General features: G+C 40.3%; 2 protein-coding genes across 4 annotated transcripts; both read right to left on the bottom strand.

Annotated features, from left to right (window-relative positions):
• Positions 1-1,408: 1,408 nt before the first annotated feature.
• ell2 (elongation factor for RNA polymerase II 2) lies at positions 1,409-16,217 on the bottom strand. Its single transcript, XM_085273425.1, has 12 exons — positions 15,998-16,217; positions 13,035-13,082; positions 12,412-12,536; positions 12,134-12,297; positions 9,606-9,865; positions 9,219-9,343; positions 7,600-7,678; positions 6,836-7,499; positions 6,286-6,358; positions 5,588-5,759; positions 4,987-5,031; positions 1,409-3,891 (listed from the first exon to the last, which is right to left on the bottom strand). The coding sequence occupies exons 1-12, from the start codon at positions 16,127-16,129 to the stop codon at positions 3,775-3,777; spliced, it is 2,004 nt and encodes a 667-aa protein (XP_085129551.1). The 5' UTR covers positions 16,130-16,217; the 3' UTR covers positions 1,409-3,774.
• Positions 16,218-17,089: 872 nt separating this feature from the next.
• On the bottom strand, positions 17,090-22,453 carry LOC146573932 (globoside alpha-1,3-N-acetylgalactosaminyltransferase 1-like). Of its 3 annotated transcripts, XM_085273429.1 has the most exons (4): positions 22,091-22,453; positions 21,751-21,816; positions 20,552-21,466; positions 17,090-19,631 (listed from the first exon to the last, which is right to left on the bottom strand). In XM_085273429.1, coding segments are annotated over exons 1-4 (1,017 nt in total). In that variant the 5' UTR covers positions 22,125-22,453; the 3' UTR covers positions 17,090-19,629. The 3 variants fall into 3 exon arrangements, with proteins under 3 accessions (XP_085129555.1, XP_085129552.1, XP_085129554.1); XM_085273426.1 differs by lacking the exon at positions 17,090-19,631 and having other exon boundaries at positions 19,677-21,466; XM_085273428.1 differs by lacking the exon at positions 17,090-19,631 and having other exon boundaries at positions 19,677-21,466; positions 21,751-21,813.
• Positions 22,454-26,905: the final 4,452 nt, after the last annotated feature.

Below are 26,905 nucleotides of genomic sequence, written 5' to 3'. Positions count from 1 at the left end.
ACTAGCGCATGCAGGCTTTCAATTGAGCTCAGTTACACAGCGATAAAAAGAAACACAAAAAATGGCAAGAAGCTGTTGTATTATTAACTGCAATAGCCGGTGTTGTGCCAAAAAGTCTGCCAAAAACTGATTGCTGGTATTTAAATTGCTATGAGTAACTTGTTGGGCTATAATATGTGAAACATATGTCAAATGCATCCCTCATGGATGACATGAAGTCATCTCTCCATCTCTCTCTGCTGCTCTCCTGTCTCCTGTCACAGACTTCTCCACTTTAGATGATAAATCAGCCTGGTGCAACATGTAAGGATTGGCACAATTTGTTAAGATTTTGAGGAGTTTGAGAAACTAACCTAAAGCATAAAATAAAATTTACTATCAGTAACTTCATAGCACCCGCCCAGCAGTATATAAACTCCATCATGCTAGCTAGTACGCAGTACCAGTTATTCTAAGCGCCTGTAAAAAGTCAGCACAACGAAAACAAACTACAACTAAACTTGGTTTATATCTGACACAGACAGCAGGTCATAACTTCTTGCCTGAAGTTCAGTTCCTCTGCCACTATGACCGGCGGCCGCCTCGGTCTCTCCTCCTCTTGCCTCCCCTTTCCCTTATCCACCTGCTGGCCTCCACCACTTGCTGATGTTGCTAAATCTGTGGAAGCTATGCCATAGCTACCGCCAAACAATTCAGTTATTTTTTACACATTTGGCAGCGTCTGCCTGAAGGGCTCGTTTCTTTTTGGTCCTAATTTTTTCTGCACCTTCTTTCCTTTTTTTGTTCTCCATTTTCTTTAGTTCATCTATAAGATTGCTAAACAAGGGGGAGGGTGCATCCGACCTCCTCGGCTGTAATTGGTCCAGCCCAGAGTCGATCATGACCAACTGGCCAATCCAACACCTTTCATTATTTATACCCTTCCAAAAAAAAAAAAAAAAATCGATCGGCCCATAAAAACAAAAAATCGCCAGCGGCCCACCGGGCAAATGCCCGGTATGCCCGATGGCCAGTCCAGCTATGTCTGTTCATATAACCGTTATTTCGTTTCTGAAAACCAATCTTATTAAAATACGTGTGACAGGTCACAGGATATTTTAACGTTAGTTGTACCTCATTGAAATTGAATTTTGAAACACTGGATTACTGCCAGCTAGCTTGGATCTCATTCCTATGAAGCCACTCTCTGATGCCATTAGAAAAAGTTATATTTAAGTACCTTTTAATTACTAACCCACTCTTAAGTCTTTGTACTATACATCTCTCTACTTTTAATTGTCTTTTGCATACAAGCCTTTGTAAAAAAAAAAACAAACAAAAAACAATCCCAACACGATTTAATAATAACTATATTTTGTGATTAAAAGGGGGGAAAAAAAATTTTTTTTAAAAAAGGAAGCGAAACATCTTTCAGGTAAAACTGTGTTGATTTTTATTGAAATGTCTTGTACATTTTCAGATGGGCAGAATCAGATTTCTTTCAGAATGGACTTGTGGCTTCTTGTTTAAACATTGCTGGGAAATCTAAAACTTCCTCGGTATTCCTTACTAAACCCCTCCACACTGATTCATATACTGTTTGTTCATTATATTCTGAATTAGCTCTTACAGGGAAGTTATGTGAAGTAGCCCTTTGTAGCTCTTAATTCTGGGAAATTATCACAACCAGGAAAAACAGTACAAATACCAGCCCTTTCCCCCACAGCGGGATGGACATTTTTCTGTTGTTGTGACACCTTGTAGATACAAGTGCTAATTATCTGTCCAAAATAAAAAGTTAAGGAGAGTTTGCTATAAACCCAAATTGATTCTGACAACCAACCCAAAGAGCCAGTCTACTGCAGAGACTGACTATCTGACAGAATGCCACAATCACATATAATGAAAAACAGGACAGAACAATATTCATTTTTGTGGGAAATGAAAATAAACAGTGCCCCCCCAAAACAAAGTACAGACTCTTGTCTGCGAAATATTTCACACGTCAACAGCACAATGACAAAGTTCCTCTTTTACATCCCTACATTTAAGGAAGTTTTATTTCAGTGAAAGAGAGACATCGCATAATCAATGACTTCTCAACATTAGCCCCAATCAGAAATTTGACTCCATGGAAGCATGACCAAAGAAACAAAAGGCAATTACATTTTTTGGCAAACATTCTAAAACAACTTAGTAAATAAAATTTCCCTCATTGAAATAATTTCATAGAAGCCATTCATCCAAATCTGTATCCATGTTGAAAAAGAAATGCTCCAACTCACACCTTTCATTGCTGTGTGGAGCTCCAACTGAGAATCAAACGCACTGACATCATAATACAGAGAAGTCCTCTGGTGGATGATAACATTTTGCTTCCTTTCAAACCTTTAAAAACAAAAAAACAAAACCTGTTTGCCGCTGGATAAAGCTCGAGAGGTTGGGAGGAAGGGGGAGGGGGGGGGTTATTCCTTTGCAGGGTCTAGAGAAGAACCAAATAAGGATCTTCCTTCTTTCTTCAGGTAGGATCAGGTACTCTTACTCCAGCCAGGTCGATCCTGAGTGTTCCTGGCCGGTTTTAAACATTATAGCAGCTTTTTTTTTGTTTGTTTTCTATATTTCTTCATTTCTTCTCCACATTTCTATTTTTCCTTTCATTCAACATAATACACATCCATACAACTACACTCACAATTTGTAACACTCCTTCCAGACTTTACATCCCTTCCTCTCTCGATCACTGACATCTGCACACCACCCACCCACCCGCTCTCTCACACACTCACACACACACACACACACCTGTTTCTAGGCAGTTGTAGTTCCTTTGTACAGCCAGTGGACTCCAAGCCCCAGCTCGACATTTCCGAATGTAAACACCTTAAGGCATACATAATGCACTGTGAACATTAAATATTGTTTGGTGTGGGAAATACTGCCCCCTACTGACAGGGTGGGGGGAGGGGTTGGCTTACGCCAACGTTCAACACCATTTCATCATTGCAATTAAATTCACAACCCATGCACACAAACTGTTGCTTCTTAATCAGCTCAAGTGATTTCTTCTTCCTGTCTCATTTCCTTCCTCTTCAGCTTCAAATTCAGCTTCGGCAGCAATTTATTGAAGTGTGGTTATCCACTGCCGTTTGAAGTGATGAGAGGAAATGAGGCAAGACAGGCATCTTTGTCAGATGAGATGACAGATGGATCTGCATTCAAAATGGCTTCACAAAGTCAAAACACATAAGGCCTGTGGTATTTTTTTTTTTTGCATTGTTTAAAAAACAAAATTAAACAATATATCATTTGCAGACTCTTACTTTGCACTACGAGTCACAAAATAAATAGATCTCCCTCTTTTTTGTTTTACTTAAATACATGTTAATATTATATCTGATGCTCAAAAATACTTTTGTCTGAAGAGAAAGTCCTTCAAAAGTTAGAGACAAACCCGCTCACACATGCAGACAGCCCCTTCCACTGGTCCAGTGGTGTCAAATCCACAGGAGAAGAAGAAGAGAAAAAAAAATACTGCAAAAGCAAAGGATTGATGGGTAAAGTCGAAAAGCAGGATTGCAGGCACCAATGAAGCCTGTGGAATCAAAGGTCAAAAAGAAAAGGAGGAATGAAGCAAGAAAACAGGAGAAGGAAAAATGGTAAGGAAAGTAGGGGAAGGAGCTGTTGCGAAGGCAGCAACTGAAGGGGTCTCAATAGCTAAGAGACAGCTGGACAGATGCTCTTGGTTTGACCCTCCATTCTCAATACTGATGAGTGAAGCTGTTCTCTACTGTGCCCTCAGGACCAGGCCTGGGCTCTGCGCTGGTCAAAATCAGCTATGAGCCGCTTGATGTGGGCCAGCTTGTTGTGCAGGTACTCGCAGCGCAGTTTCTCTTTGTGGTAGTTGGGGCTGTGCTATTTTTTTTTTTTTTTTAAAAGGGGGGAAAAAAAGAAAATGTCAGTTCAGCTGCACTCGGTTTGATTTTTTAAAGTGCAGAACAAATTACACATTTTGTTCATCCTTAAAATAAAAGAAGTCAACCTGCTAATGCTCTGTTATTTTCTGACCAATCGTGGCATGCACTCTTCCTTACAGAGCACTTCAGATTATGAGACTTTTAGGGCATCTTTCAAGAAACACTAAAAAGGTTAAAAGTTGTGATGAAAATGTTTAACTTTACTGTGGACATTTGTCTGTTTTGTTTCACTGACCACAATTCCAGTTTATCCGGATTTTACTCTGCATACTTCAGGCACTTTTGTTAAGAATTGGCAGAGAGTTCGCTTCAGAAAGCTCTCCTTTGACACCTTGTTCATGAACAAACACAGCAAAAAGGAAACAGTGCACTACCGTTGCCTGCACTAGCTAAACATGCCTGACATTCCTATACAAATCCATGAGGAGGTGCTTTGTCTTCCTGCTCAGAAGTTAAGTTATCTCAGCATGCCGTCATGACTTCAGCACTTTCTCACAGCTGCCATTCCTTACCAGTATTTGTGACCATTCATATTTAGCCTGCTTTAATACATTTTATAGCCATATTGAGTTGATTGGTATGCAAAAGAGGAGTCAAAGAAATAATCAGGCTCTAAACTCTAATAAGTTCACAGTTCCGAATGGTCTTAGGACAGAAAGAGCTTCTGCACATGTCCAATTATGTAATAATTTTTATGCACATGGAATATAAAGCAACAATACTGCACTAATATTTGAAGGATTTAATATTTAACGTTAATGCACCTTTTCACATCAGTTAAAACACCGTGTCATTTACACAGGTGTGCACATACCACCCTGCCACCAGTACATATATGCGTAGTGTGTCTAATTCAGATCTTAAGAATGAGCGTGATTATGGAGTGTGACAACATTTTGGCCAAACTTAATGCAACAAACATTCAAAAAAGTAAAGACTTGGTTATAGAATTCACATTGTTTTTAGGTTATATCAGGGGAAAAGGCAGAAATGCACACAAAGACTTAAAATGATGACAGCCTGTGTAACTTACTTGTTTGATCTTTTTGTACTCTTTCACTATTTCTTCTTGCACCTTCTGTAAAGATGATTAAAGTCATTAGTTGTTCCCAATGGACGTCATGTATAAACATTACAAACACGTGTTCTTTCACTTTTTGTAGATAAATGAAATACTGACCCACCTACATTTACTTTAAGGAAATAAAAAACAAAAGCTCTGATAGCTGGGGACAAAAAGCAGGACCCTGAACCAAAGCACAGAATGAAACTATTAGCACTCTAAACAAATGTCTGTCGCCTGCTGGTTGCAGGTGTCTCTGGATTGAGGAGCAGCTGTGAAACTTTGACAACACTATTACTTTTTGTTGATTATGAATAAGCTGTCCATCATTACTGCCTCCTGTTTGTTTGACAGCAGTATACAAAGAGCCAGTTGTGAATGGTTAAAGGCCAAAGACTTCATTATATTCTGTCACAGCCAACAGGACCACAAATGTATAATAATGTAGAAAATGATTAAAACACACATTAAGAGAGAGAACAGCCTGTGTCACATTTCTATGATTGTGGTCTTTCTGCAGTCATCACCAGCATCATTGAAAATGTATCCAAGCAAAAAGTTTCAATATGACCTGATGCTCTTTGGTGCCAGGGGCCAACTTCCGACACTGGGCGTCCAACTGGGTAAAGCGGCGGGTGATGTTCTCCACGCGTCCATGCAACAGGCGGTACTCGTCATACTCTGCATTGAAATCGTCCTTGTAGCTTTGCCGCTGGTCGAGGGACACCAATGCTGTGTACTTCCTGTAAACAAAGGAAAATTAGATCCATTTTAAAGTGGTGACAAAGTAAGTTTTAATTTGAAATTTCAATCCAGAAAGAGCTGTTACAGACAACACCAATACCAGCACTGGACTATGAACATGCTCTTTCCAAACTTTATTTATTCTGAATGCACCTTTGAAAAGGTCATGCCATTTATAGACATATGGGAAGTTCAACATCTGTTGCACTTCTCCATTTCAAATGTGCTACGGATAAGATATTCCCTGAACTCATTACCACTGATGTGGAAAGTACAAAACAGTCCTTGTACAGCAATGAACAAAGAATACTAGCATGCACACTGAAACACATCTGTGTTTACAGCAGCATTTCACGTGTCCTAATTCTTGTCTACTCTAATTCACTTGTGTTTGTTCAAAACATCCTCTTTTGCAATTGTTTCACAATTTGTGGTGAGAAAAGAGGAAATAAAAAAAAAAAAAGAAAAAAAAAAAAGAAAAGACTGTTGATAATGGACCCTTTTAGAATTATAACAGTTACTTACAGGATATAGTCAGGTGTATCTATTTTGGATGAAAATTCAGTGGATTGGACTGGCCTCTCTTTGTCTGAAGAGTCTGAGGAGAGACAGCAATATGCAAGAATCTAAGTGCAGAATTTATAATGAACATTAAACATAAGCACCGCTGCTATGATGGAAAACTGTCTAACAACAGGATTTTATTTTTAACCATCTTGTTCTGATGTAAAGAATATGAACAGGTCTCTTTTAGTTGATCCCTGATGTTTCAACAGTAATGTAAATGTTTGTTGCATGATGACATTAACCCACAGCACAGGATTTTTCATTCAATATAATCAGGACCGAAAGGTACTGATGGACAGACATGCACTGCTTTTATAGGAAAAGACAAACCCATTTTTCTCATGAAATCAGTGGTGCAGCTGCTGAAAAAGCAAAGGCTGCTGCAAAGAAATGGAGGCCTGTAATGTAAAGGTTGTTGTCCTGTTTTCTGAGTTAAAGTGACAACATAAATTTTCCAGAACTGCAGGTATCTGATTCAGCGGTCCATACAAGAGATTCAGAAACGCACCTTGATCTTTGTGAGAACTTTTGCTGATAACTCTCCTGGTCTCTTCATCAGGGCTCTGCCTCTTCTTGGCTCTATGACTTTCTACAGCCTGCTCCACAACACCATGAGAACTACTGCCATCTCTTTCCTTTCGCTTCCCTTTCTCCCTTTCTCGATCCTTGTCTTTGTGCTTCTTAGACTTCTTTTTAACCTTCTTACTGGTGATGCTGGACAAGGGAGGGCTAGAAATGACAGTGGAGGTAACTGTGAGTGAGGTGCAAGGCGGAGGGCTGGGGGATGGTCTGGGACCGGGGTTAGGATGCTGATAGCGATCCTGCAGGGATCTATTGGACGAAAAGGACTTGGGTGAAGGATCTCTGCAGGAGGAACTCTGGTCCACGGGCAGGTCCTGGGTGCCACAGCCCTCTGGGGTGCTTGGTGAGTTGGTGTTAGAAGCTGGGCTAGGCTGCTGGTGAGAGGGGGCAGGTGGGTGGGATGAGATGGGGAGATGAGTGGGAGGGCCTGAGGTGACATTGGAGGGTAGGGATGAGCGTTTAGAGCTGAGGCTGCCCTCGTCCTCAAGGCGATCCGAGGAGGATGCGGCTGGCCCTCGATTACTGAGGTGGGAGATGCGGGCTTTCTTCGGTGCCAAAGGATCAATGAAATCAAAGTCTGGCTGACGCTTCTGCCAAAACCCCCCCCCCCAATGAAACCAACCACAGAATTTAGTCTGAAAAATCATATAACACCATGGGTTGAGCTTTAGAGAATTTTTGTTCAGGTACCTGAGGCGATGTGGGAGCGCTGTCTTTGGGAGAACCACTGGATGAGGTTGCAGTTATCTCATTAGGAAGACCTAATTTGCTATTGAAGAAAAGACAGTGTTATCAGTGGGGAACAGTCTAAGTGGCAAGAAAGGGCAACTTAGAGGGTAGCCTTCAACCATCATTACACTAAGACCTGCTAAAAATGTGGATTGGTCATATTCATGAGGCTTAATTTACATTTTTCCAATGCCACAACACAAGAAGGAGAAGAAATGGCTCTAAAACACAAATCTGTAGTGTAGCTAATGTCAAAATAAACCGTACCACAAGCTAGTCTAAACAGTGTCGATGTTTTCATAGAAGCTATCCGGTTGTTCAGTGATGACGCGATGAATCCTACTTCCGGGTCTAAAGTAGTCTGCGTTTAATATGGCTTTTGTGTTGTTAATGCTTTTGTAATGTTATGTATTTTCTTCTATTTGATCTCAAAAAGCTCCTAAAACAGTCAGTGATCCCTGTTGACCTCCCTCGGCTTTTATTACCACTAATCATTTATTTAAGCTCAGTCTTTAAAACCTTAGGATGTAACTACAGCCCAGCCTATGCAGCAGTATATGAATGACTAACCTCGTATTGTGGATGGATTATCTCAGTTGTTCTCCTGGCTGAAGTTTGGTCCTTTTACAGCATCCTGCCATGCGATTACATTTGTTCCTGACCACCGAGAACACTCACGGTAACTTTTATCGAGTGGGAAAAAAGTTAGCTTGTTTATATTATGCTAACATAGCTGTGTCGCTAGCGGTCACCTAGCACATCATTATATACCAGCTAGCCCAACTTAAGTAACCCTACAAACGTCACTGCTGTTTAGTTTTCTGTCTTCATTTATGCTGGAAGTGATAACAGAGCTGTACGTTTTAATTTGTTTCCAAAACCCCGCAGTCAGGACATGCTATATTGTATTTAGATAGAAGCTAGCGAGCTAACTCCCTGCTAACTTCTAACTCCGTTAAATGTCATAAATTCCGTTTTCATGGATGCCTGGATGTTAAACTCAATTCTTACACCTGGTAGAGCAGAACGCTGATCATTTTATTAAAGATGAAAGACTTTAGACAGTTTTTCAACTCTCAGTAATGCCACAGTGATCGTTTGATATATGGACCTGCAGCGGAGTTTAGGCCCAGACACGGCTAGTGACGTCAGACTGAACAACCGGATAGCATGTACTGCAGGCTGTAGCCACACACCAAGATAACAGAACAGTGTGTTTTCTTCACTCTCTCACGAGTTTCAGCGTTTCATTCGTTCTTTTGGAAACTGTGCTCATGTATGTAAAACCACTTCTGCTTAAAGTGTAAACAGTGTTAGCCCAATTACACACCATAAAGAACAAATGCTTTATCACTACAGGCAAGCAGGAGACCATTTAGGAGCATAATTGAGGCTATATTTTGGGTCTTTTGCCATGTGACCAAATGACTGATGCTTCTATTCAAGCATGAGGATCTCTGCTCTGTATTTCACATCCTACCGTTCTGTACATTTCCTTTCAATATATCGACTGCTTTTAATTTAATCAAAGGCAACTCAAAATTAATCAGAATAAAAAGCTGAACTGGCTGCTTGTGTACCGAGTCAGGATCCGGTCAATCTGAGACTTCTCATCTTCTGAGTAACCAGGCCAGTCTCGCTGGACGTCACGGTATATGTAGTCCTTCAGAGAATATGCATTGTCTTTGGGATTCAGGTTTGCCACCTAATTTGCATAGAAACACACAGAGTTTCAAAGTTAAGTTGTGGCAGCAGGAATACTGGTATAGATACTTCGTACATCCTGTGCTGGCTAAACATCTGTGTATGTAAATACTGTTCAACGACTAACAGTCTCATTTCTCATGAATGAAGCATTAATAAAGTGAGCAGGATTTCATCAGGCAGATCTGCAAGCAACAATCTTGTTAGCCTTCTTAAACAGACAAATCTGTTCAAACTCATGCAACTCTCCTGTTGGGAAATACCTGCTGCAGGGCGGTCCCCAATGAGTTGCGATCCTTCTGGTTGATACCGTCACGCTGCAAACGTGCTAGCACTTCCAGCTTCTTGTAGGGCCTGAGTGCCAGCAGATGAATGATGCGGTCTCTGAACGGCCGCTGCGATACAGGGTTATTGGAAAGGCACTTACGAATAGTGTTGGCTGGGTTGATGGGTGTGGAGCGTTTACGCTCTGGGACCACTTCTGGGGTGGATAGTGCAGGCTTACGGATATGTACTTGCTTTCCTGCAAAACAGAAGGAAAATGGAAAGTTACGACTTCTCTTCTCGGCAGACTGGCTCATCACAGATGATTCTTTTACGCTGACAGATAAGAACTTCTGATTAACATCTCTTATTAAAAGTGGGTGTCAATTGCATCTACATTACACATACATTAGGACTGATCCAATGATTATAATAGTGAGAGCTTAAAGAAATGGATCAGGGTTTCCACCAGTGTATTACAATCCTGGCAATGTGCTTAGGCTAAATGGATCTATGCCAGACCTATGGACTGGGGATGGGGATATATATATATATATATATATATATATATTTTTTTTTTAAAGGTATATTAAAGGACCAGGAATAACTTATACCATAATACTCTTTTACCTGTGTTCACTAATGGATTACAGTAGGCTAAATCCTCCACTGCTGTATGTGAATGACATTAACCAGGATTTGGTCACCTACACATGGGTTGAACCTTTCTGAGAGGAAATCATGTGAGAGTGTCAATGGCATGTAGGAAGACCAAAGAAGCTGAGCTGCTCAAGTCAAACCTTATTTCAAACTGACATTAGGAACTGTAACCACAGAATATAAGAGACACAATGAGTGCTTTTGTTATGTCAGTGACATTCACGATTTCAGTTTTTGAAACCAGTGACAATATGGTCTGATGTTAATGCCATTTCCAGTGAAAGTGTATGTGGCAAGAAAACTGACCATACCAAACTACATAACTACACTAAGCAGCTTAGAGAACCCATTTTAAAGTGTTGACGTTAAAGCCAGAGAAACCTTATTACTGAGCAATGTGCTTAATCATGGTGTCAACACTTCCCTGTATACCTCTTCATGGTCATTATGAAATTCTAAAGCTCTTTAAAAGATTAAGGTTAGGGAAAGGAAGAGAAAGGAAAAACTCCTCCCCTCCCTCCTCGTCAAAGAAAAGGAAAAAGACTCGCAAACAGTGACAGAGATCAGTGACAGATTCTAGCAGGCGTAATGCTTTTGCATCACATTTTTCTTCTTCAGAAAGAGATATTCTGTACAGACCATCTGTACATTTATTAAGAGTTACTGCTTTTAAATGCGACTGCAGAAGGCAGACAAAGATTAGGGAAAGTTAGAGGCTGCTATCTGAAACAAAAAGCCTGCGAAAACAAGAATCTAAAGGCCCCTGGCACATCTGTAAATATGATACTTACTTCAAACCAGGTGCTACAAACGACTGACCCACCCCCTTTTCTGTACATCATCTCGATTCCCAGTTTCTATGTGACAGTACATGCAAATATACAAATATATCCCCAGGGCTCAGAAAAATAAAAGGCTTTTAGACTACATCTACAGTAAATAGTGTACATTTTTAAATGCTTACTTGTATGTGTGAAAATAATGACATTTAAACCACAAACTGGGATTTGTAGCGATTTCTATAGTGAAATGGGACAGATATACTTTGCCCTCCTTTTCTTTTTTGGCAAGCAACAAAATTTCATCACAATTCAGATCAGGATAGAGATCAGAAAACTTAAAATAAATACAGAACAGGGCAACAGCTCTTTACCGTGGGTTATAGTGAAATTTAAAATACTTGATTACTGTAGAAGATGAAGACAACAAAGTTGTCTTCTTAAATTTGCTGGCATCCAGGCGCGGCCTGTGAATGCAGTCTGGTTACATTGCTGAGTATCAACTCTCTGTGATCAGCCAAACTATCTTTTAACGTTGCATAAGCCAAAGTATTTGAATTTTACGCATTCTTTTTTTGTTGTCAGACATCTGAAAAGCAGGGAATACCTAATGTAGGCCTAGATTAGCTGCATGTACCAGCAGTCATTCTAAACATGCAGCAAGTTTAAGAGCAACAGCTATCTGTATATAAAACACTGTAACAACTATACATCCCTCATGTGTAAGGAAAACATGAAGACATAATTTGTTGAAAAGATAAATGTTAAACACAATAAAACAAAAGTAAAGCGTGTACTATGTGGCAAGCTATGCATTACTAAAACAGCATTAGCTTTATCTGCCACCATTTGTCATTATCAGACAGACTCCTAATCTGGAAAAAACTGAGACGGCAAAATAGCTTAGTCAGTCGCAATAATGGCTTTGAATAGAGTTAGTCTGTCAGCTTTCACCTATTCAGGCTCTCAAAAGAGGCAGAGTTTGAAAAGAGAGAAGAGGGGTTGTAAAGCCATGGTGACATGTGGGATCCACACCGCCCTTTGACTGCGGCAGTGGGAAATAAGCGAGATTGTAGGAAGGGTCTTACCTCTGTACTGACCACCAGGCTTGATGACTTTGGTCCCACGTTCTCGTGTGTCCTCCACAGCCTGGGTCATGCGCTCCCGGGTCACCTGGTAGGAGTCATTGGTGGCACACACTGTGACCTTGTCGTGTACTGTCGCCAACAATGCCAGGTGTGAGGCCCCTGAGCTAGAGACAAAGAGGGAGTGTGGAGGAGAAATGTAATGCAAGAGAGGGATTACCTTCCAGCAACGTGTGGTAAGAAAGTAACAGTTGATTCAGCTGACCAGCTATTAACACTACCTCGACGCATACTGATGGATGCACTCGAAGCTTCCCTGAGGGTTGTCCTTGCCCACATTAGACAGATAGAATTCAAAATTGTGGAAGGCGTCTGAAGAAGAGTCACTCTTGGGAATCTTAATGCGCTGTCAAATAATTCACATACATATTAAGTATAACACAAACAGTATAACAGTGTATTCAGCAGTAGAGCTATAGAGGATGATGTGAACAATTTAAGAGTTACGAGGAAACAGGACAACCCAAGTTCTTATCATCTAATGGGAGGTGAGCCATGCCATTATGGAGTACATACATCATACAAAAATATATATGAACCAATTATTAACTTGATATTTTATCGAGAGGAACATCAGAGGAAAACACACATTAAAAAAGAAAAAAAGAAATGATCTTGCTTTATAAACAATTCCGTTTGAATCATTAAAATCATTAAATTGGCCATTTTGTATTGAATTTATATTTTATTACAAGTGCTAAAATGAGTTAATGCCAGAAATTGTTAAGTGGTTTTACTGATTTTAGGATCAATGAATACAACTGGCAAGCTTATTTTTATCAGTTAATGCAAGACTCACAACCTAAAATACAACCAGGTTTTTTGTTTTCCTTGTTGGACTTACCCCTTGTAGTCCCTTGAACTGTATCGTTGGCCGCAGAGAAGGAACATTCTGCAAATAATGGGAAACACACATATACTTTAACCCCTGAAACAAAAAATATATACAGACATAAATAAGCATTAAAAAACAAAAAACAAAACAGAAAATAAAGGCCTAGAATCTACACTACACTTTACTCCCAGTCCTCCTATAACATATGCTTCCATCATAATGCAGACAAATGCTGAATGCTTAACCACTTGCTCTGCATGTTTGTTTAAAGGCTACATTTAAAAACATGCTGCTAGGACTATAGCTGACAGCCAGCTGATATCTGACGAGCACGTGCCTTCTTTGTCTGTGGGAGAGCAAGTAACTAGGTCATAATCAGTATTCATGATGCAAAAGAGAAAAAATGAAGAGGCAGCACAGCAAAGATAATCCCTGTCAATCACGCAACTGGGAACTTGTTAACAGCGCTGTGTCTGATGCAGTGCTGCTGCTGATCTTCAGATTATTTCACCAATTAACCAACTGGTTGTTTGGTCAGTAAATTATCAGACAAATAGTGTGAAGCCTCACATTTCCAAAGCTCAAAGCACATCGGTCTGGCCAGAGCTATTTAAACAGTCACCCAATTATTGCAGTTTTCCTTGTATGGACAGCTTGCATGTTTTTTTCTGAAGCCATGGGTGATTTGCAGCATATAATGCTCAGCGAGCCACTTAAAGACAATCTTTACCTGAGGGCCGAGAGAGAGAGAGAGAGAGAGCGAGAGAGAGAGGCTATATAAATCAAAATGACCTGTGTCTTTAAGTGGTAGGTGAAATGATTTGTTTTGACACTAAAAACAAACCAGATATTTTTAAATAGTAGATTTCTAAATCTCTTTTATTTACATTTGTTCCAGTGGCTACTTGAAATAAGAGTGACAGCCACAAATATGTGGTGGCTGCTCTTCAGCGGTATACAATAAGCTGGGAGAAGCACATGACTCCCAGTTTCTTCACCCAGCTTAAGTACACAGAAGAACCAGTCAGCTAGACTTGTGAACTAGTCTGAGTGGGAGGTATGCGCATTTTAACAGATTCTCCACGTTGCTGAGTCTTCCTAAAGCGACTCAAGAAGTAGGTGACTGGATAAAATGGGCACTTTTTTTTTTTTTTTAAACATTGAAATAAATATGTCATGGTTGTAAAAGCTGTGCTACTCCAAGCCATACTCCCTCCCCCCCCCCACTCGCACCGTTCTGATCACATTTCACATCACCACAGAAAGACAAAGATAGCCGGCTTCCAGAGTTCGATGACTGGGTTAGCTACAGCACACATTACCGAGAGGGAGAGAGAAACAAAAAGCAGGCAGTTTTTGGCTGCTCAGTCAGCAAGAGATTGCAGGCTGCTGTTCAGTGCAGAGAACAGACCAACATTACCACATCCAATAAGGTTGTAGCACGGGCTGTCACAAAAGAATTCCCTCAACTAAGTGATAACGCAGCCTGCCAGCTGTCACAAAACCGTGTGAATAATCATTTTGGATTTTGCTTTATATCCACATTTTATAAACACATATTTGCAAGAGGAATTCTCACGGGGCTGACAATAAGCCAAAGCTTATCATACAAGAATGTATACAATGTGTGGCTGGCAGACGGACAGGTAAGTGTATATGCAATAAAATGATAAAGTCTCAGAAACCTCAGCACACTATAATGTATCATCCCTGAGTGGAGACCTAGACCTGGCCAGTGTGTTACGTAACAGCGTTGTTGTTGGCAGAGAAAAGTCAGGTAACCTGGCTTTAGGCCTCCTTATTCAAGACTGCAGAGGTTCAGATTAGTCCACCTGCATTCACCTCAACAAGATTACACCATTCATACGGTTCAAGATTAACAAGTTATATTTAATCGGCACAGGCATGCAGTGATCCAGAGCAAACAGTAGTTTTAAAAGCACTACTTTGTGTTACAGCACACTGGCTTGAATTAGTTCAGAAAGAGTATGGAAATACATTACATTAATGCAAAAAAAAAAAAAGAAAAAAAAGAAAAGGACAAAAATAAGCTGTTCTTCTTGCTTTCCTTTCATTTTTTTAAGGTCTTGTATTAGACATATTTATAAATGCTGGCTCATTCTTCTCAGTGAAGCTTGATGCCAACTAGAAAAAGATATATATTGAATGAATTAAGAAAGAGAGAAAGAAAGAAACTCAATAAATAAATATTTGTCCTATGAAAACCTTGGAGATGCTTGCTCAGTTGTATCTCTAGCTAGTGTTGGACTGCAACAGATTATAACAAAGTTAAACAGTTAAAAAAGGGCGAGCCTGACTAGGAGCTCCATATCCCTGCCAGGTTTTTGTTAGGTTTTGCCAGCTGGCTAAATCTAAACATATGGCAAGCTAACCAGTCATCGACATGCTTCAAACGGCACGAACCTGTGATCAAAGTTAGATTATCACTCATTTATTGCTATGTTTCCACTCCTGCTCTTAATATATAACGTCGTCGAAAAAAAAAGTTCAGGTTACTTGACTGCGATTTAATATTTTAATGTTAAAACGCTATGCTCATGAAGCTTGTCTAGTGTATTCGTCGATATGAGCCTACCACTTTCCTAATTTGGTAAGCAACATTAGTTTGGCAAGAAAAAAAATGGACTAGGTTGGTCAGCACAACATAATAACGTAGAGCTAGCGTTAGCTAATCAGCGTCCAGCTCAACCAACAGGTTTTTACGTTAAATCATATTTGTCAGTTCGTAAAACCTGGCTAGAATATAAGACCAAGGTCTCATTTATCTTCTGCCGTTGATTACTTTCACGACACCCAACTAATGTGATCAAAAAACCCAGCTGAAACTCGCTCTGTCAACAGCTTAGCTAACTTTGTAGCTTTTAGCTATGCGTGGCAGTTGGGACTTCCTAGCTGATCCGAGCAGTGTCAGTTTGAGTCCTTATTCTTGAAATACACGGCGTTTTACTCACCGTACAGTTTTGGTAGGTCTCTATCGCCCTCAGTGCTGTCTCGGTTAACTTTACATGTAATACAGTGACTCTTTCTGCGCTTTGTTGGCCACAATTTAATCCGTATCTCCCATCCACGGAGAGCGCCGCCATCTTTACCAGCCCTCCACCATCGTCCCTCTGAAGGCTGGAGCATTTAGCAGTCCAAGCTCACTGTTCGCACTCTGACGGGGAGGGATTACGCTTACTGCCCTCAGGACTCACACCTCTGTATGTCTTCACTTGTCAGCTTGCTATTTTTTCCTTCTTCAACTTTTACCACAGCGACTTTTAAGTACGTCGTAAAGATATATATGTTTTTTTAAGACTTTTGGGCATTAATAATATATTAAGCATTTCTTCTATAACTTAGATATGATTAGCAGCCTAATTCACAGCTGTATCTTGCTATGTGTTTAATAAAACGAGACTGCAGGAATTGCTTATTACTATAAGAGGAAAAATTACTAGTTAGTAGTCCCCCTTCTGTGTAAGCCAATAACCTCTTTCAGCTGCGCATTCTTCCTCTGCCTGCTGTGTTTTGCTGACATGGTGAAACTGATTCTAACCTGCCGAAACTGTGAAAGGTAGCTGCTGGAGCAACATACAGTCTACAACAAGTACCTTTCCTTTCAAATAAGTTTTTTTTTACCACTGTTATCCTGAATTTCAGTTACTTTTGGACCTCTCTGAACTATAAACACCCATACTGGCCTATAGCTTGATAGTATTTTATATGGTGCCTTTAATGATATGGCATATAAGATAACATCAGCACAAGTTTTCACCCCCCTGTAAGCTGGACGACTATCTCCCAGTGTCAGTCCCCTGGAATGGTGATTATTGGCTTAGCCCCAGGCAGGGTGGGGAAAGGCTTGTGTGAATCAAGCAGATTATCATGGCTCTTTACCCCACCCTTCCCCTTGAGTAGTTACACACACTTGCATGCATGCCCACACACAAACACACACACGCACAAACATATTGAGAACTTATACATCAGCGCACTGACAAAGTAACTCTTTTCATTTCTCTAGAAAACATATGCACATATAAAGTTTATTTAAACATGATTTCAACAGTGTGCTCATTAATACCACTGACTGTAAGCTACCTTTATCTGCTTGACAATAGTGAAACACAACCCTGGCTGGGAGGAAAGCTGTACTTCATAAGCATTACATAACCTGTTCTGTGGCTTCTCTTGGATCAAATACATGCAAATATGAAGTGTGAGGTCGTTTCAACTCAAGTCGTGCTCTACTTTATCTGATGGGTTGCCTGGTGTGCAAACAATTAAACAAAGATAGGACTCCTTGATTTTAAAGCTTCTGTGTTTACAGAGGTGTCAAGTGTCGCCTGGTAGAAGCTTAGGAATACCTAAAAATTACACACCCATTGTTTTCAGGTTAAACATTAAACACGTGATGCTTAAGTTTGTTACCTGGAGCACAAAAACAGTTTAAACTGAGCTGAGTGTTGATATTAATGAATGCATGATTTGACCAGTCAGGCTTCAGTTTTGATGCCAAACAGAGGTTTTAGTGAGTGGAGTCTGAAGAGTGATGAAGATGCACTTATTCTACTTAGATCAAAGGGTTTACATTTAGAGGTATGATTCCTCAGCCTTTGAATACTCCTTCTTACATGTTCTTTTACTATATCAATAATGAAGAAAACTCCATCCAGTATGTTAACACACATTAAACTCCACAGAGTTTTCATATACATTAATGTGAACGAGAAGTATCAGCTTCTGTCATGCTGTTGTGTCTGTGGTTATATTTTAAGAAGTAGTGCAATATTGTTAGTGCTTGGAACTATTTATCACACTTTCTATAAACACTGCCAATAGTGTGGACAATGTGTTTTCTTTCAAAAGCTGCGTATAAAAGTATCAACAGCTTTTGTTGCAGAGAAGCTAATTGATCACATAAACTGCAAGCTTGTTCATTCTCCAGCTGCTGGTTAGTGTGATGCTCTTCGACATCATGTATAACTTGCCTCGGCCTGTTGGAATATCATTTCAACAAAATGAAGTATTTCTCCACCTGGAGACCTAAGCTGTTAAAGCTCTAATTTTTATATGTGAAAGATTTTGTTGCACCATCATCACCGGTGTTCTCCGACACTTTAACCTACTTCTTCAGTGAACTGTAGTTGAGACTAATAGGCAGGCAGAGGTACAGTGCCTCATAGCAACATCCTGGACTGGATTTTATCCAGATGCTTCAAGATTTCTCCTTTAGCACAGACACGTGTAGGCGGGGTGAGCTGTAGGCTTCAAACGGCCTCTTGGTTTCACATGTCTGTTTATGTGGATACAATGTGGATACCAAATCACACATGTCAATTATTTAGCTGTATTATTTATTTATTTAGTCTTTAAATAAATAAATAATATTTATTTATTTATTTAATAAGGGCAGACGTGGCTACAACTGTAGCTTGCCTCCACCAGTGTGTGAATGTGAGAATGAATGAATAATGGAATTGTACAGCGCTTTGAGGTTCTTGAAAAGCGCTCTGTAAATGCAGTCCATTATTATTATTATTTATGCACACTTCCCAGGCTATCCCTGCAATAAAAATGTGCAGGAATGGTATACAGCAAGAGTAACCTCATACTTCACCATTAAGCCACTCACCAAAGTCATTTTAGAGATAACTGATCAAAGCCTGTTTTACATTGAAATAAGGGAAGCCAAAGAAATTCAAGCCACTGATGACTCTTTAACATTTCAACAGGTAATTTTGCATTTGTGTACAGCCCACTCAAGGAAGTATATGAGTTTGAACCCTATTCTATATAATAAGAATTGAAGGAATCACCCTTGTCCTATTCATCCAGCACAACAGATTTATCTGTCAGCAAAGTAAGATTTGATATTCAGATTAATATCTTCTCACATCACTGATTTCTGTGTTGTCTCTTTTTTGCTTTAGGTTATGCTGCTCCTGGAAATATGCTCTCTTTGACCACCACTAAACCTGCTTTAACCTGCTTTGCATAGTGGAATGAAAAAGGGGCACTGATCATGGATCAGACTGACAGAATAAAGGTAAACTAAGCAACATACCCTTTGTACTGTTGGTAACAAAGGTTTTCAAAGCAGGTGTTCAAAGCAAGGGAGTGGTTTCACAGGCTGATCTATAGTTCTGGTGACTGCTGATCTAATTAAAGAAATACAGATTCATAAAATCCATGTCTTTCCCCCTTTTTATAGCCAAAGAAGAAATAGGTTTCCATTGTAACAGCCACAGTGATAGTGGCTTCAAAAAAGATTAAAAAAAATACTCAAGATGGGTTTTTTTTCTCAGTACATTAATTTGACTACTTAGATGTAAGGCACAGTCAGTCTGTCTTAGTGAAACTAGCCCCAGATGTTGAGGAACTCTGCACACGGAAATCACTTTGTGTTCTGTGCATTTGTCGATATGTGAAAGCAGGGTGTTATGAGACAGAAAGTCCACTGAGTAATTCTGTTCCAATTTGAATACCAGTAATGAGTCAAAAAACATGCAGGTAGCAAGCCGTGATGGCTTGTATTGCAGGATTATTTGAAATCCACCTTCAACTTCACTCCACGTGGCGGTCTGGCCCCGAGGACAGATTCTGTTGGCAGTGAGAAGAAAACATCTGCTGCTGTTTAAGCCTCCCATTAAAACACAGCACACATGGAAAAGAAAGCAAAGTGAGAATGTGGGTGTATGTTTGTGCGTGTGTGTGTGTGTGTGTGTGTGTGTGTGTGTGTGTGTGTGTGTGTGTGTGTGTGTGTGTGTGTGTGTGTGTGTGTGTGTGTGAATGAGAGAGAGCGAGAAAGGCCAAGGCACAGACAACACAAAACAACCACCATCAGGTTGTTTGAGTTTGCTTTTTACTCCAAGTCATAAACCAGCTTATAGTGGAAACTATTCAGTACATCCTGAAACATTTTCAAAAACATTTACTCTCACAAAGCTCAAATTTAGACACGTGCAATCTGGGCAGACAGCATCCTGTTGTGTCCATTTTCAGCCACCTGGTCTTTAAAAACCTTGAAACAGCAGCTCTTCTCGTTAATGATTGGCCACTGTGGGGAAAAGAGTGCACTTACTCTGTTGACTCTTATCGCTGCTGACCACAAAGCCAATGGAGCAGTATCTCTGAGGCTGACATTAATGGAGTAGACAGGACTTTCCTTTTAAAGAGACAGGTCAATTTCTTTTTGTCTGCTCTGGCAGAGATAGGAGGTGCAGGGGATCGTTCCCCCAAATGGATCTTTAATTCAGTGCAGATTGCGCAGTTTGCTCTGGTGTGATTGCAGGCTGCATTTATTGGCCTATAGAACAAACAGTTAAATGGAAATTGTGACGTTAACTGCAGTATGTGCCCCTCCGTTATCTTTTCTTTCCATCATCTGTCCTGTCATAACAGCACAGTCAGATATAACAATAGAAACAGTCCTCTGTGTAGATTTATGGGTCTTTTTTTTTTCATTTAAAAAAAAAATCAACATTTGTGTTCTTCTCTCTGCTTATCATTATAAGACTCACATTGCCTTCCCAAGGACAGCAGCCTATGTACAGGCACTTGAGCAGACAGGTCAGAATCCCACCAGCTGTACTCTGGGGACAGCACGCAGGTCGGCCTGTGGTCAATCAGGTATCGGTTCAGGTAGCTCTCCTCTAGGCCCCTGGCTGTTATCCCATCAGCGTGGTCCTGAAGAATGAGCAAAGAACAAGCGAGAGCAAGTTTGTACATCTCAGATACCGCCCCGCCATAAAACTCAGAGGTGTAGTAAAAGTCTCCTTCATCCTCCTCCACGTAAGCTGATGAGCCTTCATCATCCTCATAAGGGAAAGCATTTCTTGGCATCCCATAGAGTTCTGGGTGCAGTGTAGCCACCAGGTCTCCAAGGATTTCCGCTCTAACAGGAGCAACAAACTCCTGGTCAACATCAGCACAGAAGATGTAATCAGTCTCACTGTCAATTGATTTTCGGATGGCATCACCAAGAAGGGTCATTCGACGATGAGCCAGCCTTTCCCACCCGGGCAGCTCGGCAATAGGAACCACCTTCATCTCTCGTTCAGGCCCCAGCTTGACGGGGGGATCCAGAGAGCGGGGATTATCTGTGAGGATGTAGTATGTGACTACTTGACCAGGAAGAAAGTAGGTTTCAGCCGAGTACAGGAAACGCCTGATGAACTGGGCATAAGTCCCCACCACAAAGGCCAGCAGACCTATGCGCATTTCCCGTTGTGCAAATTTAGCCCTGCACGATGCCGAGTGGCGGCTGTCACCCCACACCAAGGGAGCACCCCATGGCGTCTCTGCAGGAGTCTGCGATTCTGCTCCCTTGAGCACCTCCATGTCTGTCACTTTTCTCCCCCTGTCCATTTCCAAGGGATGAAATATAGGGTGAGCTGGGTGCACTCTGGCAGCAGCTCTGCTGCCATGAAGGTAGTCTGAGGAGGAAACACCAGACGCTTATTTGTGCAGTGCAAACTGATCTTATATACTTCTACTTTGTAACTTGTACTATGCGCAAAATATTTAGAGGAGATGATTCATAGCAATCTGTCCCAAGTGAAGCCAAAAGCAAAAAAATAAACATTTTTCTGTGGAAATTAATTAAAAGCGTGTGTTTTACTGAGCACATGACTCAGCTGAGGTTTTTTACTGTGTACTCTTCTAGGTGTATGCAGTGACACAAAGGGGTAGAGCAGAACACATTGTTCTGTACACTTACATATGATAAGAGACAGGAGAAAACAGCACAGGACTAGTTGTATTCTGCTCACTCTGATTGGTCCTGCTTGAAAGGCAAACACACAGATGCAAAGAAAGACTGACATTACATGGGACTGCACGAGATAAAACTAACATTTTTCTGTATCGCATGATAGGTTTAAAAAACTGCAAGTTTTTTATGTCTGTTCTTCTTTCTGCTTGATTCAATGTGAGTCTCTTCATCTTAAAAGTAATCCAGTTTTAGCGTACATAAATACAGCACAAATCAATCAGGCGTAAACAACCAGATTTGACATCAGTCGAAGAGGTGGAGCAGTGGTCATAGATATTGCACTAACCTGATGACGCCTTGCAGAAAGGGAACAGTGCCATACTGTGACCTGCTGGTGGTAAAACACGCAGAGCCTTTCCCGAAGGCACTATTTTTTTGCTCCTCTGTTTGTGTTTCTCTGTTGCTCACTCTGTCTCTTCCTGGAAATCTACTGTTTAACTCACTGTTTTTCCACCAGGATTTTTTTTCGGGGTCAGTTTTCCCACATCTTCCCTATGGTTTGTATTTTTCTCTCGCTGCGTTTATAATATTTTCCTCTCCTTTTTCTTCACATACCTTTCTTCATCTCCCCCCTCTCACATTCTTCTTCAGGCTTTTTGCAGTATTCACTTCTGGAGAAAAACCAAAGTAGCCAGATGTGAAGGGAAAAGAGGGAAATGGGAGGAGATGAGGGGAGGAGAGTAAGACATAACAGGGCAAGAAAACCATTAAAAGGTAGTGTTACACCCACACTTCTTTCCTTCTTCCCCTCTGTTTAGACAGTACAGGATACTCAAAATAGAAGGACAACTTCCTCAAATTCATTTTTAAATCTCAAGATTTGCACAGATAAGTCATACAGCAGGCATCAGGCATTTTTTCCTTATCCTTTCTCCTTCTGCTCCACAAGGTGGCACTATTCAATATCAAATCCAGTGACAGAAGCTGCTCTAACTGCTTGTTGCATTGTTGCAACAAGTATCATACAATAAGACAAAACATTGTCACTCTCACATGAAAAAAAAAGCAATTAAAGAGGGTTATTATAAAGTAACTGAAGCAAATATTTGAATGTTTATGGGTTTAATGCATGTTTATGAGGTTTAAAACACATCTGGACAGTGTACATATGCAGCTCAGTGGCCCCATTTCAGTGCAAATTAACAAAATAGAACTTATTAGGACAATTAGTACTTCTATTTAATTTAAAAGAAATTGTAGATTTTAGACAGACAGTGCATGAAAATCTCATTTCCTTCAGATTTTCTATTCTCAGCAAGTTGTAATTTCAGTGCGAGGTGTCAATGCAGGGCTTTGGTCCCTACACTGAGATATGATCACTTATAAGTTCAGGATCACAGAAGACTAAGCAACACTACACTAATTTATTTTAGTTATTTATTTTCTGGGTATCATAAATGCCTCTACCAGTTTTTAATGTAAAAGCTGCTTATGCAAGTTCTAGTGCTAAAAGACAAGCTAGGGGATTCCAGAGTCTCTAGTCTCAGGAAACCACAATTATATGACAATAAATTGATAAATCAACTATTGGAAGGTTTTAGAAGGTTTGTGGATTAAACAGCAGATTTAGTCATGTTCTATAAATAGCAATACTGTTCTTTACAGAACATGGCTAAGTGAGTGTTAGCATTGTATGGCTTAAATTTACTTCCATTAAGAAAAATATGAATGTTCATTTTGAGCCTCAAAAAGAGAAGCTTTTCAGAAAAATCCAAAGTGCATCCGCTGGTTAATCTGCACCCACTGCTTGTCTTTCTGGACAAAATATCAATGTAGTCGTACACTCAACAGTTATTCAGCTGCACGCAATCACATGGCAATAAATTCAGTGCTTTTAGTGCCTCCTTGAAATTGTGATTCATGTGTTCAATAATGTTGATTTCTAGATTTCATAAAGTATAATCTGGACTTGATTATCTATTGGGAAACCTATCTAATGTTCAGCTGTAAAGCAAATATCAAAGCATGGATCCATCCTGCCTTGTATTAATGGTTCAGGCTGCTGTTAGTGAATTAATAGTGTGAGGAATGTCTGTTTTTGGCACACTTTGGGCTCCTTAGTACTAACTGAGCACCGTTTAAACACCACAGCTTACCTGAGTATTGTCAGCGATCGTTATTGTTAGGTATTTTAGTACCATGGTAGCATTTACTGGATATTGTTTTATAGTGACATTATGCAGGAAAACTCTGTCATTCAATAAGGCCCCTTTGTTTTAGTTATTTTTCTCTTTGACCCAAGAATTGATGTGTGAGAATCACAGGCTGGTACAAGGTTGAAATACCACAGAGATCACTCCCTCAGCTACATTAGTTTCTTAATCTTTTAGACGCCTTTTGAAGGCCAAATGGTTTGTTTCAGATTTCACTAATGAAAGAACTCTTCGTTTTGTGCCTTGAAAATATGTCGCTGAGATAATCACAATTGTAGCTGAACTAATAAACTACACAAAGGATGCTTCTTCACCCAAGGGCAGGAAGACGCTCCCTTATCTTGGTCTGTACTGGTTTAAACTGATAAATCTGCTGTCTCATGAATTTTACCCTCTATATAAACTGTTGTACTTGTGAATAAAGTTGAGTCAATTTGGGAAGACAACCTGAAGCAGTCTCTGTTTTCTTGTTCTCCCAAGCTGCTCCCGAGCTCGTACTAACACGCTGAATGGCATGCTTGAATATTACTTGAGAATATATTTGACTGTGTTACAGACTAAGGGACATTCTCTGCTGATAGGTGAAGGTACATTCTCTGCTGATAGACGTCCACGCCTCGAAGGAAGTCGATCCACGGATTAGGCCTTGGAAACCGTTTCCTTCAATTTTGGTGTCAGAAGTGGGATCCTGACGAAGGTAGGCACTCGTCTTTTATTTTATGAGACTGTGTTATGCCTTTCTCAGTGATCCACATAGAAACGGGATACGCTGACGAGGCCTTCTTCAGTGGCCCACATAGTAACAAGTGGGATACACTGAGGAGCCTTCTTTAGTGGCCCACATAGAAACACAGGAAGTTGCCTGTTGTTTTGTAAATAAAAGCAGAAAGGACACAGGAAGTTGCCTGCTGTCATAAACTAAGAAGTTGCTCACCAGCAGAAAGGACACAGGAAGTTGCCTGGGGTCATAAAACGAGAAGTTGCTCGTTAAAAAGTGAGAAGTTGCTCACTAAAAACATAAAATTGCTAGCAAAAAAATCAAGTAACCTCAGGTGTGCCACAGCAAAAATAAAAACTAACTTAAATCCTTCAAAGCGTCTAAACCCCTCTGGAAATCACTGACCATGGGTCAGAATAATTCAAAGACCTTAGACGGGTCCGATAAAAAATCAAAATTAACTGTAAAACCGAAAAAAATAAAATATAAAATCACAAATAGCGGCTCAGTACGACTCCCACTTCCGGTTACGTTTAACCCACGCTCGCGAATCAATGAAGACTTCCATGATTACGTATCCAGAACATGCGGAAGTGCTTACGTGACTGATTTCGTCTCGAACTTAAGAACTATAACTTTAATGCATCCTAATGTATTTCCGGAGCCCTATCCCGAACGATTATCGCCAGAAAACAGGTCAGTAGAAATGTTAAATACTATTTGTGATAAGGAAAGTAGGCTGATTAAAAAGTCCTGTAAAAAATATATGATAGAATGCAATGAAATAATACCCAGATTTGGAATACCTCACCAAATTAACAGTGATAGAGGACCTTCATTCACATCAGAAGTAATTCAAAAGTGTGCTAAAACTCTAGCAATAGACTGGAAATATCATGTGCCATACCACCCTCAGAGTTCAGGAGTTGTAGAAAGAATGAATAGGACCATAAAAAATCGCCTGACTAAAGCAATGATAGAAACAGGAATGACCTGGATCAAACTACTTCCTCAAATCCTCTGCGAGATTAGAATGACTCCATCCGCAGCAACCAAATTATCTCCATTTGAAATAATCATGGGAAGACCGTTTCCAACACCATGGTCAGCCTCCAGAGGGGCACCGCTATTGGAAGGGGACATAGACACTGCATTGTCTGACTATGTTCATAACCTGGTAGAAACACTGAATAATAACTATCAGAAAGTTTGTCTCTCTCAGCCTCTCCCTTCCATAGATCCAACCCATCCGTGGAAACCAGGAGATGCGGTATTGGTAAAGTTGCTAAAACCAAGGGCACTCGGGGAGGCCGCGTGTTCCAGCCCCCAGACTGTACTTGCAGTGACGAGAACCAGCATCCTAACAGACGGACAACCTCAGTGGATTCATGCCAGCAGGGTTAAGACCAGCCCCACCAAACCACCTAAGGCGTCGGATCAAGTAGATGACGTCTCCGGCGAGCCAGCGCCCGGATTCAATACACCTACACACACACAATCACTGATTAACACACAACGCCTGAAGGAACAACAACAAGGTACTCGAACATCCAGCAGGAACAGAAAGCCTAGAGTACCACACAATGTCTAACCTGATAAAGATAGACTCGTTTCATCCTGATAATGGAGAAAATGAAATGCCCATTGTCATCACACGACGCTTATACGGTGTCTCTCGAACCTGGGACCAGGCCAGGAGACGACTAAAGAACTGTCTTTTTTATATATTTAGGTTATTAATCATATCTACTGCATTAACCTTAGGATTTTTATTTACTATTTTGTATTGTAAAGTGCAACCCTGTTCAAATTTCTGCAAGCCACATTTTCAATGATAACCCATATAGCTACTAGTACAGCTACTTCAATGTATTTGCAATTAGCACAAATTGATCCTGAGGATGTGCCAGATGTTACCAATGATGTTCCTGATGTGTATATTGAACATTAGGTTGTGAACTATTACATTTTATGATTTGCTTTTTATATTATGTTATTACATTTGTGATTTTTCCTTTCTATTTGAGTTATTATTTTTTTAAAAAAAATAATAATAAAAAAAGAGTGGAACTGTTAGGTATTTTAGTACCATGGTAGCATTTACTGGATATTGTTTTATAGTGACATTATGCAGGAAAACTCTGTCATTCAATAAGGCCCCTTTGTTTTAGTTATTTTTCTCTTTGACCCAAGAATTGATGTGTGAGAATCACAGGCTGGTACAAGGTTG

The sequence above is a fragment of the Mchenga conophoros genome, linkage group LG5 (assembly GCF_057382185.1).
Source record: "Mchenga conophoros isolate Kocher_MC1m ecotype Shallow Benthic linkage group LG5, M_conophoros_male_GT1.1, whole genome shotgun sequence".
NCBI lineage: Eukaryota > Metazoa > Chordata > Actinopteri > Cichliformes > Cichlidae > Mchenga > Mchenga conophoros.
Note: the sequence above shows the minus strand (reverse complement) of the source record. Positions and strands in the feature narration are given on the sequence as shown.

Coding starts and splice junctions, on each gene's coding strand:
- LOC146573932 (XM_085273426.1), bottom strand. CDS start 22,124: ATGGCACTGTTCCCTTTCTGCAAGGCGTCATCAG. Junction 21,817..22,090: donor TTTCTGCAAGGCGTCATCAG/GTTAGTGCAATA, acceptor TTGCCTTTCAAG/CAGGACCAATCAGAGTGAGC. Junction 21,467..21,750: donor TCTCCTGTCTCTTATCATAT/GTAAGTGTACAG, acceptor TTTCCTCCTCAG/ACTACCTTCATGGCAGCAGA.
- ell2 (XM_085273425.1), bottom strand. CDS start 16,129: ATGGCGGCGCTCTCCGTGGATGGGAGATACGGATTAAATTGTGGCCAA. Junction 7,679..9,218: donor ATTGACCGGATCCTGACTCG/GTACACAAGCAG, acceptor TTTCTTCAATAG/CAAATTAGGTCTTCCTAATG. Junction 5,760..6,285: donor GATACACCTGACTATATCCT/GTAAGTAACTGT, acceptor CTTTGTTTACAG/GAAGTACACAGCATTGGTGT.